This window comes from Wyeomyia smithii, chromosome 3 (assembly GCF_029784165.1).
Source record: "Wyeomyia smithii strain HCP4-BCI-WySm-NY-G18 chromosome 3, ASM2978416v1, whole genome shotgun sequence".
In the NCBI taxonomy this organism is placed as follows: domain Eukaryota; kingdom Metazoa; phylum Arthropoda; class Insecta; order Diptera; family Culicidae; genus Wyeomyia; species Wyeomyia smithii.
The window spans coordinates 108,443,394-108,462,117 of record NC_073696.1 but is presented as its reverse complement, the minus strand read 5'-3'; the positions used below and the strand labels follow the sequence as shown (position 1 = coordinate 108,462,117).

Sequence of the window (18,724 nt, the reverse complement as noted above, 5' to 3'; positions counted from 1 at the left end):
ATACACACAAACATACAAAAAATGCTCAGTTCGTCGAACTGAGTCGAGTGCTATATACCATTCGGCCCTTCGTAGCACTTTCATATCTTCGGTTTTGCGAGTGATTTCTATACTTTTCTAGGAGAAAAGCAAAAAATCACAGGAGAGTTTTGTGCAAAGCCACGACCGCAAGGTTGAAGTAGAATACTTTTACAAGAAAGATAACCCGGCTGCTTGCGTGTCAGTCATTTCTGAATCGGATTTGTTTCGTATATACCGCTTGTTAAGCACAGTATCAACAAATCGTAATAAACATCATACTGCTGTGCATTTGCAGCAGCATCAAACCTCAGTTGCAGTTTAATAATAACCATTCATTATGCTCTTCCAAATACATTTAGTAGCCTTTAAAAAGGCCGATTGCTGCAATCGCAACTTTCATTCAACTATTGCATAAATGCTTCATGGTCAGATATACCCGCTGCAACTACTACGCTATGCATAGCCATGCCACAGTTGTGGCCGCTATACGCTACCATTGGTATCCGCTGCCCCTGCATCAGCTGGCCTAGCTGCTATCGATGCTGAGATCCGCTGCAACTCGCTATCCATTGCTATGCCACAGCTGTGGCCGCTATCCACTATCGCTGGTATCCACTGCACTGCTAGTGCTGCTGCTAAAGGAGGACGACTACTGTTGTCGCTTTCTAGAACTTTTATGAGCGGCTTCGGCTGAAAAAGGCTCTTATATAGGCCAAATAGCAAATTTTAAACTGCAAGGTATATGATTATGTCGACCGTGCTTGGGAAGCAATTTTATAACGACCAAGCAGAAGTCTAATTTTCCGTTTTGACAAGGCTTACCTATTTTCAATAGTACAATAGTTTGAATAATAAAATAACAATTATCTTCATTTTGGAAGAATCTTAGAAGATTTTGCAATCTATTGCTGCTAGAACGAAGGAAATCAATCGAATACTAAACGATTTATTAGCATTTGAAATTGGACATATTTTTCACTTTTTTCGGTTTTAGATTTTCATTTCACATCCCTGTGTAGCCGCACTTCCTGAGAGAAGTATTCTACTTCAAAAGTTAAAAACATTATTAATTAGAAGTAAAATATTCGTGCTGAAGAAATAGCGAAATAAAAGAAATGACTTTAAATTTCGTACACTTCAATCACGAGCAATACCGAGAACGTACGTATAGCACAATACCAAATTTAAATTTTGTTGAGGCCATATGTTTTGATCAAAGCAGTTACAGTTTTAAATAGTCTTTGAATTTCGTTTCTTTTCATAACTTTTGAACCATATATCAAATTGCTTTAAAATTTCTTACTTGTGAGTTTGAGAGACAACCCGTTCAAATGACACTAGATATGTTCAAATAAGTCGTGTGATCTCTGAGATAATAGACTTTCGTTGTTTTTATAATTCAATACATAACGGTTGGAATAAAAATACGATTATAGTCAAATAAAATGGGAACCTCTAGGAAAGCCAAATTTTTCATTTCACACTAAGATTGTTGAATTTAGTCCAGTCATTTTTGGGAAAACGAGTGAATTCGAAAAGTCATCGGAACATGTTTCTTTTCACAATTTTTGAACTACGTGTTTAATCACTATAAAATTCATCAATTAACCTTTAACTAGCTCGTTCATTTGATACCAATATTGTTCAAATCGGTTGTGTACTATCTGAGATAATGAAGTTTCGTGATTTTCATATTTTGATCCATCACAGACAAAGTAACAGACCGATTACATTGAAATTCAATAGAGTGTTATGAGGCAGCTAGACCTTTCATTTGACACTAATTTCGTGGAAATCGGTTTAGCCATCTCTGAGAAAAGTGAGTGAGTTTAAGTAGTCTTCGGATTATGTTCCTTTTCATAGCTGGATTTCACATTTTTAAACATAACAGGCAAAGTAATAGTCCGATTAAAAAAAAAAATCATTAGGGTCTTATGGGGTAATTGAACCTTCCAAATGACACTGATTTTGTGGAAATCGGTTCATCCATCTCTGAGAAACATGAGTGAGATTAAACACACTCCAGAACACGTTTCTTTGAATAACTTCTGAACCACAGGGTAAATCTTCATGAAGCTCAAAAGTTAAGGGTTTTTTAAGTCGCTTGTTCATTTAAAACCAATTTTGTTAAAATCGGTTGAGTAGTTTCTGAGATAATGATGTTTCGTGATTTTCACATTTTTAAACAGAACCTCTAAACTAAAAATCCGATTGCAATGAAATTCAATAGGGTCTTATGGGGCAACTAGACCTTTCATTTGCAATTGATTTCATGAATATCGGTCCAGCCATCTCTGAGAAAATCGAGTGAGATTGGGAGAGCGTTACATACACACACACACATACACACACACACACATACAGAAAATGCTCAGCTCGTCAAACTAAGTCGATTGATATACGAGATTCGACCCTTGGAGCACTTTTATACCTTTGGTTTTTCCAGTGATTGCTATACCTTTCTAGGAGAAAGGCAAAATGATTTCGGAAACTTAAAGAACTACTCTTGTGCATTTTTAGGTTGGTCAAAAATGTAAGATTTTCACGACTGTAAGTGAAACCTTATCAGAAGTTCGATTAAGCTCAAACTTTGGATGGAGACTTGTTTCGAGAACAAAAAGTTTTTGTGCCCTGACTTTTGTATTGAAAAAATGCTCAAAAAATGCGATTTTTCATGAGTTTACCTTGACACGCATTGACGAAACTACCCATGCAGCGTCAATCATAGTAACCCATGAGTCAGCAGAAAAAAATTGACTCGAACTCTAACCGTAATGGCGAAAACAATGAAGCTATTCCGTTCAGAAGTGTACGCGATCAAAGAACGTTACTCCGCCGTAAAAACAGACGGAAAAGGGACGCCAGTTACGCTTGTTCCGGTATCTACAACATCTTGGCACTGTTGGGCTACGATCAGAGCATCGAAAGAAAGACCGGTTTCAGACGGCCGACGGCCCTGAGCGACAAGAAGCTCCAAAAATGCTGAAGAGGAAGACCGAGGGGAAAGTGGCTACATCGTTGCGTATGCTTGATCGTAAGGTCGATTCAACCGGCTAATCGTCGAAAAGCCTACCTGACGAAAGCGACAGTCCCGTCCATTGGTCTCGGAGCTGCAGCCAGCCTGCAGGCAATGACAGCTGCTGAATAAGATGGTCCAGCCGATTTTTCCGGCGAATCGCGACGTGATGGTGGTGGTCGACACCGAGACCTATCCTGCCGTGATATGACATTGTGACGTACATCCATTTGATCGGTTTTTTATACGGCCCAAAAACGAACGGGTTACTTGTCTTTTTTGTATGAAAATGGTGCCTACGTCACTTGGTTTTCTTGATTTTATGCAACGTACAAATAAGTAACAACTAAAAGAAAGATGCCAAAGATGGGTCTTCGAATAACGAACAAATTGGCATAAAAACCCCATATTCGAAATAATGGTATTTACGTCACTTTGTTATCTCACGGCAGTATCTCACCCTGGATAACAACGACTGGCAGGGCACTCCGTATTTTACTTTCCCCATGAAGGAAGTGACCTCTGGGGTGAAACTCATTTCACACGCCAAGTTTCCAAAGAAGGTACTGCTGTGGCTGTCAATCAGCAAGAAGCTCCGTACTGGCCGTGAACGGGGAAATTTGTAGTACGAAGTGCCTGCCGGAAGTTGCGTCGTTCATCAAAAATACTATAGGGGCGAAGACGTGGTGCTCTAGCCGGATCTGGTGTCGGCCCACTACTCGAAGCAATCGTTGGAGGAGATAAGGCGGCTGAAAATTGATGCGGTAATGAGGTTAACCAGCTCACCCAGCGTTCCCCAGCTGCGTCCCATCCAGAGTTTCTGGGCAAACCAGGAGCGTAAAACCTACTCCAACAATTTTGACGCGAAAATTGATGAGGAATTGATAAATAAAACTAAGGAAGAACTCAAAAACATGCCTACACCATGTTTCCGTCCACCATGGGGAATATTTCGGTAAACTCTCGGCAAGCCACTCATAAGTGCGTGGAATCGCTTTTGCTAATGAGCCTATATAATTACCTTTCCTAGGAAACTCATGGGACACATTACTACTGAACGAAATTCGAATATCTAACTTCTCTTAAACCTTTTATTGGCACCCAATTGACGATGCACTATCGATTTTTCAGGTATCAGTAGGTCGCGCATAACCGCCCCCCCTCCCCTCTCCGGCTACGCCTTTGTCACCCATGAACCTTCCCTATTCCTTATTACCCATTCGGGAATATAATGTGACGCCGGCCCTGGTGTGAATAATATCTAAAAGGAGGTTTTAGTGTGGCTTAATATTTGAAAAAAATGTGGTAAAGTTTATCATTTTTTGTCGATGATGTTTCCTTCGATGTGCTAGTTACACGTTCATTGAGTTAAGTTATGGATACTTTCACAATTCGCAAAAAGTCATTTCACCTGATTATTTTATATTGAAGTATTAACCATAGAAGACTTGAGCTATGGCAGTTTGCGCAGTTCCTAGAATCGATTGTTGCGTGGTATGTTATAATGTTTCAGATTTTCCTTGTTCATTAAGAGCGGTAAGAAAATTTCACCACTTTTTACTGATCTTTGTGCAATTTTTATTTCTTTCATCTTGATTCGCAGGTGCTCTTTACTTCGCGTGGAGTTATTTTGCATGATTTTCAGAATTTACCCGGTTTACTTCTACACTGATAACGAAATTTATGCGGTTCTTAAACAAATCATAGAAGGAAGAGAAAATAAAGGAAATTTAGTTTCTATTTTTCACTGACTTGTAATGCAAACCAAACACACATATCAGCGATTAATATTATTAAGAGAGACAGCACAGATAAATACTTACGTTTCATAATTATCCTAATAGGTAAGCGCCTGAACAAACGAACGGAATGCTTACAAGTCGAAAACAATAGTCAAATTGCGGGAATAGGTAACGGATTTTGCTGTTTATCAGCGCGCCGAGGGCGGCTTTACTGTATCAAGGGCGCATTTTGCGATTCACCGAAGTCCACCGTGTAGTACATGTCGTTTTCCAGATTCATCGGTAGCGGTTTATTGATTATTCGTTCCGGCTGCAGACTGTACGAGTTCGGATGTTGGTGGGCATAACTGTAGTTCAGATTGCTGTGGCCACCGATCGGGGCCTGCTGGCCGTGTCCCTTGCCACTGAGCCAGTGCCGGTTGGCGGAGGCCGCTTTCGTTTTGCGGCCGAAGATCGGTATCAGCTGGCGGTGTTTGGTCGCAAAGTGGCGATAGCTCTGATGCACCTTGCAGTGGCATGCGGTTACCTGAAATGACGAGAGTGGATGGAGAAACGAGCAGGTGAGAAATCGAGGGGGAGAGAGATATGAAATCAAATAAATTGCGGCGTTCATTGTAGGTCGAATTCGAACTGACTGGGCAGACCGCAACTGCTGCCCTCCGGGTATGACCAGCTGGCTTTTTCCACCCACTGCAATGGACAATCAATCGCATCTCGCATCAAAGGGTTTCATGAATTTATATTGGTACTTGAATATTTGTTTCGATGGAGAGTGGTTTTCAGTAGTGCACTCGAATTTTATGACGTGCGTGATGCATCCACATGCTATATGATTCAGTCCTATGTGGAGCCAAGAGCCAAAGTGAATCAGATAGTTTTAATGTTATTTTCATTCTATTTCCGCAAGGGTTCTACATAAAGTGTGCATATTGTTAAACAAATCTGGAGTTTGAGTTATTCATCATTTACGGTAACGGTGATTGTTATAAAATATTTTCGTTAAAAAACTTTGCTGCTATAGTTTGATAAGTCTGATCTTGATAATGCTGCTATAGTTTGCTGCTATAGTTTGATACCAATTTTTGAAAAATTGGTCGGGATTATAATTTTAGGAGCATATTTTTCGAGAGTTCAACCACGACCTCTACCTAATTGATAAATAACCTTACGGATGTCAACTTCTTGAAGGTGACACGTATGAAAATTTTCCTCATGGGTGTCACCCCCTAGAGGGCGGACCACCCACTACGCCCCCCCGCTACGCCAATGATCGAACGTCTTCGGCAGTGGATTTCTTCGGTAGGTTTTCTGCAGAAGTCTTATGAAAAACCTGCCGAAGCCTTTCAGGGTTCATTCTCAGCATTTTTTTCACTTCAATAAGAACACGTTTCTAATATCGGATGTTGTCATTTCAGTTGTGAATTTGTGATTCCATTGAGATTACATTGCTTTGCACAGTGTCACCATAATTCAGGCGAAACCTTTAATAGCAAGTTTTCCAGAACTAGGCTGTTTTGGTTACGCTATAACTGATGTAGCCCACCCACAAAGCCTGTCATTAGATCCAAAAGCCTACGTAGATCTGCCTGTGCTGTGGGAACTGAAAAACAACCAGTTTCCGAATAGTTCGTCTCGCTCGTTTGTGCGGTTCAACTGATGGTGAAAACCATTCTCCAATACCCACAATCAAGCGCTTTGATCCATAAATGTCAATTGTTTGGTATTATCCTCAATTCTAAAAACTCATAACCAACAGTCAGCGATAACTATCAATTGATCCCCTCTATGTAGTATTCCCATCGAGGGCTGATACCACGTTAGCCGTCGTGGTCCTACGAAACGTATCGGAGAGGAAACTACCTCGTTACTGTATCCGCTATTGCAATTGATTGCACCGTGTGACACCGCTATGTACCAGCAAACTTTTATTTATCCGGCCCTTCTACGAGCTTTACCTACGAGTATCGCAGTCGCGGCTCTGAGAATTGGTTTTGCCAATTTGCATATGCTCCATCCGGCAGAAGCTTCGCAAACCAACGACGAACGGCGCGTCCGGCTCAGCTGGAATGGTGTAAAATTTTTAATTAAAATTTACAAAACAAAAATCGAGAACCATAAACATGGGACGTTTTGTGAAAGTTTCACCATCAGGCTCCATGTAGGGTGTTCTCTGTGCGGTTGCCTGTCAGTTCTGACGGTGGTTGTTTTTTACACTCCTATGCCAAAACAGAAGTTATTATTCTGCTCCGAAACTTGTTCCCCGCGGTGCCATGTCAGAGGCTTGCAGCAGAAGCTTCAATTTCAAGGTAGCCCCCGGTGACGGTCGACCCGGCGGTATCCCGCTTCAGTTAGCTTAGTGTAGCACGACATGAGTCCACGAATGGAAACAATATGACAACCAGGCAGAACAAGAAGCCAATCGCGCCCGTTCAGCAGTGCTTCGCACCGTGAGGGATGCTTTTAAACACGGCTCGAGACCATTTGTAAGGTGTTGGAAAATGGTGCACAATTAGCATTAACATGGTTTTCACTCGCTGCCGCATGGGGTTTGCTCATGCTAATGTGTGGTAACTTTTCGTCCGACAACTTGGCTTGGAGGTTCGTCTATGTGTCCACCAGGACTGGTGTCACTCGACAAAGAAATGGGACTTGTGGTTATTTGTTTGTTTTGTACGCACTGATGGAGTAATAAATTTGGTTAGTTTTCCAAACTGTTATGTGTGCCATTCTCTTTCTGTGAGCTTGAGCTCAATGTTCCAAGAGGGGTTTTGTGGCCGCATGGATAGGTTTACTTTGACAGTTGTGAAATTTTCCAAGACATCGTTTTGAAATGTACTGTTGGCAAAGCAGTAGTATTCAACAGTAATTTTTTTGAGTGATTTGTGTGACTAGAGTTTTAAACGTTTGATTTAAGTAACGATTTCCTTGTGTGTGGATCAGTTTCGATATATCTTTACACTTAAATAAATAACACCGAATATATAACTGATATAATGTAATAATTACTAACAGAATTTTTTTTTGTATGGACCCCACTGCGACTAGTAGTTTTTTTTTTGATCTTCTGTGGCATTGTCCGGACGTTTTTGCTGGTTGAATCATTTTTGTTTTTTACCATTCCGCAGTGTTAGTTATTGACAAGTAACCTGCTTCGTGTCATGGTGCTTTTTGTCTTCTCAACTTCAGACTTAGTAACCTACTGCCTTCTTTATCGACCTTATCATATCCTCCTGCAAGCTATCACTCTAACAGCGTATAACGTGCTATAGTCTATGATATTATCGAAGCTTTCGACCAGTGGTTATTAAATCTGGAGGGAAGTTTTGTGCGGAAGAGCCTGAGAATAAACCCATATTTAAAGTCCTGTTGCCAGCGAATGGCTTGGTTCTACTAAGATTCAAACCTGTCACCACTCGCTTGTCAAATCGGTATTTTATCCTGTTAAACTACTGGGAAGCTCATTCTTCAATGTTCAATATCGTCTCACCTTCTACTTTTGTTTCCTGTTTTTAACACCTTGGCCACAACTGCCTTGTGAGAGCTACGGTCTCTATTGCAGAAGACGAGGCGAGCGGCAAGTTACTCGTCGAACCAATTTTTGTATTGTTAGTAGATGGCGAATCGACTGGCTTTTGTAGAACTAGCTCGTTTGTCACTGAGCTGTCACCAGCCAAGTTTCACTTGCGTTCCCTAATACAACATTTTGTTCGTCTTGCCAGTACTGCTGGCGAGGTGAGTTACTCGCCTCGTCTTCTGTAATAGGGCTCTATATTTGTGACTAATCCTCGCTTAGTCTTAGCCTCCTGGAACGTAGAGAACATCACCTACGTACTATTATATCTATGACTTGCATGTGACCGAGACTTTCAGTCGGTGTTCTTTCTCCGAGCACAATTATACCGGAATACGAGTAACCTTAGCGGAGATCGGGTAACCAACCCCGGTGGAAACTATGGTCGTATGCTGACTGGGAAGGGGGTCGTACGCGGCTGTGTCCCCATAGGGGCGGCGTACAACAGCGTCTGACCTGAATTATGAAATGCTGTATCCCGCCAGCTACACCTAAGATGGCAGCCCAATCAGCAGGATGTAGGTATCGCGACCCTGGTAAGGTAGCATACCGAATCCTTTCATCAACCACGAACAACGAATTTAGAAATACGGAACGGATCAATCGGCAAAGACTACGGCTACGAACACGGAAAAAGATTAAGGTAAACGATTGGAAATTGGGTACTTGGAACGTCCGATCTCTCAATGAACCGGCGCGGGCTGGCTTGCTTGCTCGAGAACTACAGCGGCAGGGAGTCGAAATCGCAGTGATTCAGAAGGTTCGGTGACCAAATTCCGGAGAAAGGGAATTCCGTGCAGTAGACCCTATTGCACGCACTTCTTTCAAGTACCACATCTACTACAGTGGCGGCAAAGCAGCGGAACGGCAAAGCGTCGGTTTCGTAGTGCTGGGAAATCAGAAAACAAGAGTCATCCGGTGGAGGGCCGTAGATGACCGTACATGCGTGTTGAGGATTACAGTTTAATCAACACCTACGCACCGACAAACGACAAATCCGATGAAGTCAAAGATGAGTTCTATGATAAGCTTGAGCGAATCTATGACGAGTGCCCAAAACACGACGTTAAAGTCGTCATCGGGGACGCAAACGCACAGGTTGAGAGGGAGGAATTCTTCCGTCCGGTCATTGGAAGGCATAGCCTCCACTCGTCAACCAATGAAAACGGCCTGAGGCTAATAAACTTTGCCGCGGCCAGAGGAATGGCCATATGTAGCTCCTATTTTCCACGTTTGAATATTCGGAAACACACCTGGAGGCATCCAAATGGAGAAGCCTTCTTCCAGATCGATCACGTACTGATTGACGGTCGACACTTTTCGGATGTTACTGATGTTAGGTCTTTTCGGGGACAAAACATTGACTCTGACCATTATCTCGTCGTTTGTAAGATCCGCGCACGGTTGTCGAACGTGCTGAAATCTCGCACAGAGAGGACGACGCGTTTCAACATTCAGCGGTTTAAAGTTGATGGCGTGGCAGCAGAATACGCCAGAGAGCTGGATCAACGGATCGCAGAACAGCAGGAGGAAGGAGTGGAAGACATGAATGGGCTGTGGAGCAGTATCCACGGCGCCATCGAAACGACTGCGAGAGAGGTGGTAGGTACGACGCGTGGAAGACAGTCTAATGGCTGGTTCGATGCCGAGTGCCAGAGAGCGACAGATGAGAAGAACCGTGCCAGGAGCTGCATGCTCACTGCGGCTACGCGTCAGAACAGAGAGAGGCACAGGGTGGCAACAGCTGCCGAAAATAGAACCCACCGTCGGAAGAAGCGCGAGTACGAGGAGCAGATGCTCGCCAGCGCAGAGGACAGCTATGCTCAAAACGACGTGTGGAGATTCTATAGAACTGTCAACAGAGTCAGAAGCAGGATTTTCCCTGTGCCGGTCATGTGTAATGACAAGGACGGCAACCTGCTTACTGATAAACCGACGGTTGCAGCCAGGTGGAAGGAGCATTTCCAGGCGCTATTGAGCAGTGAGGAGTCGGATGACCTGGCAGGAACAGGATGACGATTATGAGTGACGAACAAGCTGTGGAGCCACCAACACAGGAGGAGGTGAAAAAGGCGATTAGTGAGCTGAAAAACGGCAAGGCCGCTGGGAAGGACGGTTTCCCGGCCGAACTCCCAAAAACTGGAAGCGGGCGGCTGTACTATGCGATCCACCAGATAATACTAAGGATCTGGGCGGACGAACAAATGCCGAATGATTGGTTGGAAGGCCTCATATACCCTATATATAAGAAGGGCCATCGGTTGGATTGTGGCAACTATCAAGGGATAACGTTGCTCAACTGCGCATATAAAGTGCTCTCCCGTATCCTGTTCTTCAGATTGAGACCGTTAACGGAATCCTTTGTTGGCGAATACCAGGCTGGTTTTCGACAGGGGCGTTCCACGACGGATCAAATTTTGACCCTGCGACAGATCCTCGATAAGTTCCGGGAGTACAACTTACTTCAGGGCGGCATATGACCCAGTGGAAAAAAACGAGCTGTGGCAGATCATGCTGGAACACGCTTTCCCTACGAAACTAATTAAGCTGAGTCGTATGACACTGAAGGGATCGAAATCGTGCGTGCGTTGAGCTGGCGAGAAATCAGCCGCGTTCGTAACGTTGGATGGACTGAAGCAGGGGGATGCGCTCTCCAACTTACTGTTTTTTTTTTTTTTTTTTTTTTGTTTCAGGTGGAGGGGAAATTTGCATCCAAACCCCTGAGATGACCAACCTCAGGGAGTGTGGGGTTGGTTTGAATCAGTGACCGGACCCACTAAAACCCCTCCAGTCTCCAGCCCATAATACTCCCCGGGACCACCGCTAGGTATTGCTTCGGGGAGCTCCAACTTACTGTTTAACATCGCTCTTGAGGGTGCAGTACGAAGAGCAAACGTGGAAAGAAACGGTACGATCATCACGAAATCTCACATGCTTCTTGGCTTTGCGGACGACGTCGATATCATCGGTATCAACCGTAAGGCCGTGGAGGAGGCCTTTGTACCTTTTAAGAGAGAAGCAGCGAGATTGGGACTAGTCATTAACTCTGCCAAAACGAAGTACATGGTAGATGGCAGAGAGCGTGTGAGTCCCCGTGGTGTTGATGCTGAGGTGGAGATAGATGGGGAACGATTTGAAGTGGTTGACGAATTCGTTTATCTTGGTACGCTTGTGACATGTGACAACGATATGAGCCGTGAAGTGAAACGACGAGTTGCAGCTGCGGACAGGGCTTTCTGCGGACTGCGTAACCAGCAAAGGTCCCGTAGTTTGCAAACTCGCACAAAACTAGCGCTGTATAGGACGCTGATACTCCCGGTGGCCCTTTACGGACATGAAGCATGGACGCTGAAGGAAGCTGATCGATGAGTGCTCGGAGTTTTTGAGCGTAAAGTTCTGCGATCGATACTTGGCGGTAAACTGGAAGACGGAGTGTGTCGCAGACGCATGAATCACGAGTTGTACCAGGTATACAAACATGCTGATATAGTGAAGGTGATACAGCGGGACAGGCTTCAGTGGGCTAGACATGTAGCCAGGATGCCTAACGAGAGAGCCGCCAAAACTATCTTCAGTAGAGAACCAGGAAGAGGCCGTCGACTCAGTAGTAGGCCTCGCACGCGGTGGATGTGCGCGGTGGAAGAAGATGTACGATCTGCTGGTGTACGGGGAGACTGGAGAACGGCTGCCCAAGACAGAAGAAGCTGGACATCTCTGATTCGTTCGGCCCGATCCGTTAGCCAACAAAGTAAAGTAAAGTATATACACACTAGACTCGGCCTCGCAGTAGAGCACAAGGGTCAAGCAATACCCAGATTATGCATCCGAGCCCTGGGTTGTATTTTTCCGGCCCAAATTGAAATCTTTCAATGTTCTGCACATTTTCAAGGATCTGGTGAAGCAGTATAAAGCTGTAACTGAGATCTGCCGATGAATTGCATGCAACAGCTGCCAACTTCTGACTTTGAAATGTTCGACAAGGAGGCCGATTTTTTCATCTGTTTTGTGGCATTCAAGCTCTTTACAAAACTTTCAGACTTTTGACAGATCCACGGCTTCTCCTCAATTTCTTTCCTGTTTCTCTCGACAGCTGTATCTTTTTCACCGTTCAACAATAGCACGAAATGCTGTTTCAAACGCATGGTCACCTATGTTTCATCGGTTACCTTCCCTGTCGTCCGGTTCCTGAAGTTATTCACCACTTTATGAAAACTTCTCTTGTTTAGCCCGGAAAAGTATGACTCCGTTTTCTCAAGAGATCGTTCACAATGCTAGTGTTTCTTGCGTGCTTCTCATTTGGAATATCACATGTTTTCAAGTTAAAAATTGCATTGCTCTCAAGAAATCTATAAAAAAAAATTTTTGAAGAGGATGCGACCGCAATTATTTTGCATTTTATTCATTTTTTCTCTAGGGATATTGGCGTAAACCAATTTCATGTGTAGGAAATTTTGCAAGCATACAATAACAAATGCCCCAAATGGTTTTGCACCTGACAGCATCCCTGCAGTATTTATGAACAAATTTACGACGGAGCTTACTACTCCATTGTTTTAGCTTTCAAAATGTCGCTGATATATGGATCCCTTCCCAAGGATAGAAAAGCTCATTCCTAGTGTCTATTTTCAGATCCGGTCGGAAATCTGACATGATTTCTTGCATTCCAAAACTCTTCGTAGCAATTTTTAACGAAAAAGTATTCGTCCAAACTAAAAACCGAATGACTGAGAAGCAACAATCCAGAGAATGATACGAATCGGAAAAATCGGTAGAGACCTAGGCAAACCAGAAATGGCAACGATTGGAAACTTGGAGCGTTGGGACTCTGCTCGAACCGGCACGCGCGGAACGGGGCGTCGGTTTCATGCTACTGGGAAATCAAATGAAGCGTGTCATTAGGTGGAGGCCTATTATGACCGTCTATGCGTATTGAGAATCAAGGGCAGATTCTTCAATTACAGCCTTATCAACGTTTACGCGCTGACAAACGATACAACCGACGACCTAAAGGAGGAGTTCCATGAGCTCCTTGAGAAAATCTATGGAGAGTGCCGACAACACAACATAAAGATCGTCATCAGAGATACGAAAGCACATGTCGGACGAGAGGAGTTCTTCCGTCCCGTTATTGGTAGGGGAAGCCTTCACTCTACCATCAACGACAACGGCTTGAGGTTAGTGAACTTTGACGCGGCCAGGGGAATGACCATCTGTAGTACCCATTTTGCACGTCTGAATATTCGGAAGCACACCTGTAGACATCCCAATTGAGAGGTCCTTTTGATGGCCAATCATCGACTCGGATCACTATCTCGTGGTAGGAAAGATTCGCACCCGGTTGTCCAACGTATTTGAATCGAGATCGGCGAGAAAATACGTTTGAACAACCAGAGGTTATATGGATGAAGTTGCTTCAGTGTATACTCAGAAAGTTTAAAGAAGGACCGGTGAACCTGCTGGAGTGGACCTGAACGAGCAGTGGAAGCACATCTATGATGTGGTCAACGAAACAGCGCATGAGAACGGGAGCAACGCGTAGGGTGGTTCGTTGCAGAGTGTCTAGAGGTGACGGAAGAGAAGAGCCGAGCCCATGTTAATACGTTAGTAGCAGCTAATCGTGTGATGCGTCAGATGCGGGAGAAATACCGGGAGGCAATAGCTGCTGAACAGAGGCTTCACCGATGTAAGCAACGTGAGCACCACGATAGCGTACTGCTTCACCAGCCACGATACGAGGAGCTACTATACAACGGTTAACGGAATTAGGAGCCGGACCGTGCCAGTACGTGCCATGTGCAATGATAGGGAGGGGAACCGATAAACCGCAGGTGGCCAGGCGTTGGGAGCAACATTTTGAAGTGGTGTTGCACTGTGAGGAAGGTATGAGAGTCGTCGAGGAGAACAGAATAGAAATTGGGAAAGACGGACATGCGGTGGACTCACCAACATTGGACGAGCTGAAGAATGCTTGCAAAGAGCTAAAGAACCACAAAGCCGTCGAAAAGGACGGCTTACCGGCCGAACTTTTCAAAGCCGGAAGCGAGCGGCTGTGTAGTACAATTCACCAGATTATCCTAAGGGTATGGTCTGGGAAACAACTACCTACGGACTGGTCAGAAGGACTCATATGCCCTATCTACAAGAAGGAACATAGACTCGACTGTAGTAATTATATCCTTCGACTCTCCTCAATTCCGCTTATAAAATTCCCTCCCGTATCTTGTTTCAGCTGAGGTCGTTGCAGGAAGCCTTTGTTTGAGAATACCAATGCGGCTTTCGAGCGGGACGATCTACAACGGACCAGATGTTCACCTTGAGACAGATCCTCGAGAACACAACTTGCAGACGTACCATTTGTTTAAAGACTTCAAGGCGGCGTACGATACAGTGAAACGCAACGAGCTGTGGCAAATAATGCATGAACATGGTTTTCCAACAAAATTAATTAAACTGTTACGTGCGACGCTTGACGGTTCCACATCAAGCATCAAGACAGCTGGCGAATTTTCGAACGCGTTTGTTACTTCAAATGGTCTGAAGCAAGGTGACGGGCTGTCGAACTTGCTGTCTAACATAGGTTTAGAAAGTGCAATACGAAAGGCAGGTGTACAGAGGAGCGGCACCATCATCACGAAGTCTCACATGCTTCTGGGCTTCGCGGACGACATTGATAAAATTGGTGTTAACCGTAGAGCTGTTGAGGAGGCCTTTTTGGCTTTCAGAAGACAAGCTGCGGGAGTTGGACTCACCATAAATACTGCCAAAACGAAGTACATGGTAGCTGGCAGAGAGCGAGGTAGTTCAGCGGGTGCTGGTTCGTCGGTGGAGAAGGATGGGGATACTTTCGAAGTGATCGACGAATTTGTTTATCTTGGTACTCTCGTGACATGTGACAACGACGTGAGCCGCGAGGTGAAGAGACGGATTGCGGCAGCGAATAGGGCTTATTACGGATTGCTTAGCCAGCTTAGGTCTCGTAGCCTACAGATCCGTACGAATTTTGCGCTCTATAGGACTCTGGCGCTTAACGGACATGAATCGTGGACGTGGAAGCAGAAGCTGAATCTTGCTCTTTTTTGAATAGTCTTTAAAGGTAATAATTCAATTGTCAGGGATATATGATTATTTGAGATATTTTATTTCGCTTCGTCCTTTGAATTTGAATGTATCCAATATCCGATTCGTCATGCATGTACAGACTCTAAATAAACCGCAAGGTCAATCTTTGGAAGTATGTGGATTCAATTTAGAATGTTTAGAATTAATTATATGAAAAAAGGGTCAATCGATCCGAAAAATGTTATATACAGGCTTATTCAATTTAATTTAACATCTTTTGCGTAGTAGCTCAAAAATTGTTTGAATAATTAGATACCAAGATATAGCGAACTCATAAATAATTGAATTTTAAACATTACTGATGTAAGGCAGGAAAATGTTGCAAATTTACTTTTGTCAGAAGTTAATGTAAATAAAAAAACTTATAAGTTAAATTAAATTAAATTTAAATTTTTTAAAGGTAATTTTTCAGTTTATTATTTTAACGAAATGAAAGTCATAAACAAAACTGTTCTGATTGAAATGAGTAATTTTTTGCGAGGTGATATTTTTTTAGTTGTTTTGTTTAGAACTGACACTGGATTCAGGTACCATCGCAAAAAAACTTTCTCACAATAATTTTGTTTTTGATATTTTAAATATATGTGGAATCCAGTTTTTTTTTTATTTTTTTCTTCACTATTCTTCCAATTTAATCATAAATTTTATTGGCAACTCTGTTCTTCATGCTGGGCAAGAAGTGGTGAATATGCACTCTGCTCTTTCCATCTATTGAAAAGAATAACAAGCCTGCTGACAGAAAGAAAAAAAATCATACTCAAATCTTTTTACGTGTACCAGAAAACAGACGATTAACAACATGCAAACTTTTAGCATCTGCATTTAAGTTTCAATTTGGTATTATAAGTTATCGAAGTCTATCGTTGGTTAACTAATATCAATATTGTGATATGGCAAAACCTATCTTTTGACGGTACAAAGAAGGTAAAGAACAGCTTACCCACCCATTTCCTTACTTCCCAACACTATTCAGAGTGCTTTGTAGAAACATGCGTTGTATTCCTATATACCTATTTTTCCAGTTATTGGTTCAGCAGATTAAATTACAAACCATGCTTCTTAGTTTCAACCAATAACACACCTTGTAATAAACACCACAGCCTACAAATTTTCACCTCTACATCTTTCACATTTACCTGCACTTATGAGAATTCGCGAAATATTATATCACATACACCCGTCCGCTACTCAAAGTTTTTCATTTTCAAATTTTCGCGAAGCTTACTTTAGTATTATAGGTATTTATTGGGGCACAAGCAATATCACTTCATTAAAAGTGGCTCTTTAGTTTTAGTTATATTCGAAAACTTACTTTTTGAATAGCAACTGCGTACCCTATTAGGCTATATTATGTTATTTTGTTTGGTTTTATGTTGTGAAATCCTTGAATGCAAATACAAGATGCAGTATAATTTTTCCTATAAGCCTTACCAAGAATTATATGAAAATCCGAGATTACAGTTTGAAAAATTATCATTGGTAATCCGTCGTCTAATATCTAGTAGAACTATTACAAATTTACAATTAAAATATTCATCCAAAATGTTTTTTACCTCTGCTTCGTTACCAGTGATAACTAAATTCATAAGCTACTTATACCGGTATCCCACGCCAAGCGAACAAAACTGAAATTTTCTTGCTGCTCGTCAAACTGCAACTTTTCTACAACACGTGCTGCGAGAAAATTAAAATAATTAGCTGTCGAGTGAGGAAGCCTAAGAGCAACCCACCCTTGTCAGACCCATTTCCGTAGAGCTGTGTTCACCTGATGGCACTTCAAGTGAAAAGGATTTCACAGCTTAAACTTTCGATAGAGCAAACTTTTCGTCAGTTACACTTTTTAATAACTTGGACACTCCGTTTTGCTTCTACTCGGTATTTTCTCACCGAACTATCCTTCGCCACTCGTGAGCTCTGTGTGTCCCGAATGTCACGTTTTTCGAGGCACCCTGGTTGAATGATTCATGACTTGACTTTCGCCGCGTGTATTCCACCCACTGCTGCACGAGGACAACCGGATCGTTCATTGGGCCCAGCCTTTGCCGGTGCGGGATGGTTAAGTTGAAATAGGAAGGTAATCGAATTTCCCCCCTTCTTGCGCAAAACATTGGTATGAGCTTTGAGAAACGTGGCGAAATTTTATTACAGAAACTGCTACGAACAAGAAGCTAGTAACGAACGACTACCCATTTACCTAGCGCCCCGGTTTCCACTACTAGTAAAGCGATGAGGCGGGCAGGTGAACGGCAAGCAAACAAGTCAAAAGTGAAATATTAAACCGTAAGTTTTCTTTTCGTCCCTTGAAAACCAAACAGCCAGCCACCCAATGGAAGAATAGAAAAGCGAACCCAAGCGACGCGACCTGGTAGAATTTAATTCAGAACAAAAGAACTCTGACGGCTAGAACCAGTAGAAAAAGTGAAGAAAAAAACTTTAAGTATACTTTTGAACTACCTTGTGCGACAAGAGCTGATTCATATTTTTTCTGTGCTTCTCTCAGCAGCCCATTTTCCGAAGGTTAACCGGAGACGAGATGTGAAAGCTGTTCGGCAAAATGTTTGCTAACTAGCATTCACTTAATTAGAGTTGTCAAGCGATTACGTTTTTATCACAAGTTCCATCTTGTTCCATCTCGCCGGACACATTGCAAAGCAGCCAAGTATTCCGAGATTGGAGCAGTGGAGGAACTGATTAAATTAATTGCATTATTTCTGTTGTGCCCTCCCTCCGGTGACCGGGGGAAAATTAGCAAAATATCCTGCTCGGTTGCAAGCGACAGTATAAGACCGAACAACAACAAAAAAGGATGAATTAGTTTAATACTTGGATTGGTGTTATAATAATTCTTTCTACTTAATAAGGCTACACAAAAGCTTTTAACCGTACCTCGACCCCATCTGACGAAGATTTCTTTGAACGTCAGGCAAGATAAAATTTTCCCGTTTATAATACTCACCACAATGGCCACAATCAGAATGGCAGCTGCTAACGTTCCAGCGGCGATGTATGCGTTGTGCAGTTCGATGGCGCTGCCCCGTTTGCCAACGTGCGACGATTCCGAGTCCGCGTAAAGCACATTATTGCTGCCCATTACACCGTGCAGCAATCCGTTCTGGCCGTTCTGGTTGAGGTTGTCCGAAAGCATTTCACTGGAGCTGACGACCGAATCGATGACGAAATTTTCTGCAACGATAGTGAGCCAATTAAAGGTTATTAGTGGGAATTTTAGTTTTGTGATTGCGATTGAGGAATTAT

General features: G+C 43.0%; 1 protein-coding gene across 3 annotated transcripts in view; it reads right to left on the bottom strand.

Moving 5' to 3' along the window:
• Positions 1-18,724, bottom strand: part of LOC129727163 (uncharacterized) — a 399,476-nt gene that overhangs the window by 24,519 nt on the left and 356,233 nt on the right. For all 3 annotated transcript variants that reach the window (XM_055684686.1, XM_055684685.1, XM_055684684.1), the window contains 2 exons: positions 18,426-18,652; positions 4,861-5,305 (listed from right to left, as the gene is read on the bottom strand). In XM_055684686.1, coding sequence (XP_055540661.1) covers positions 4,988-5,305; positions 18,426-18,652 — 545 coding nt within the window. In that variant the 3' untranslated portion in view covers positions 4,861-4,987. The remainder of the gene's footprint in view (positions 1-4,860; positions 5,306-18,425; positions 18,653-18,724) is intronic.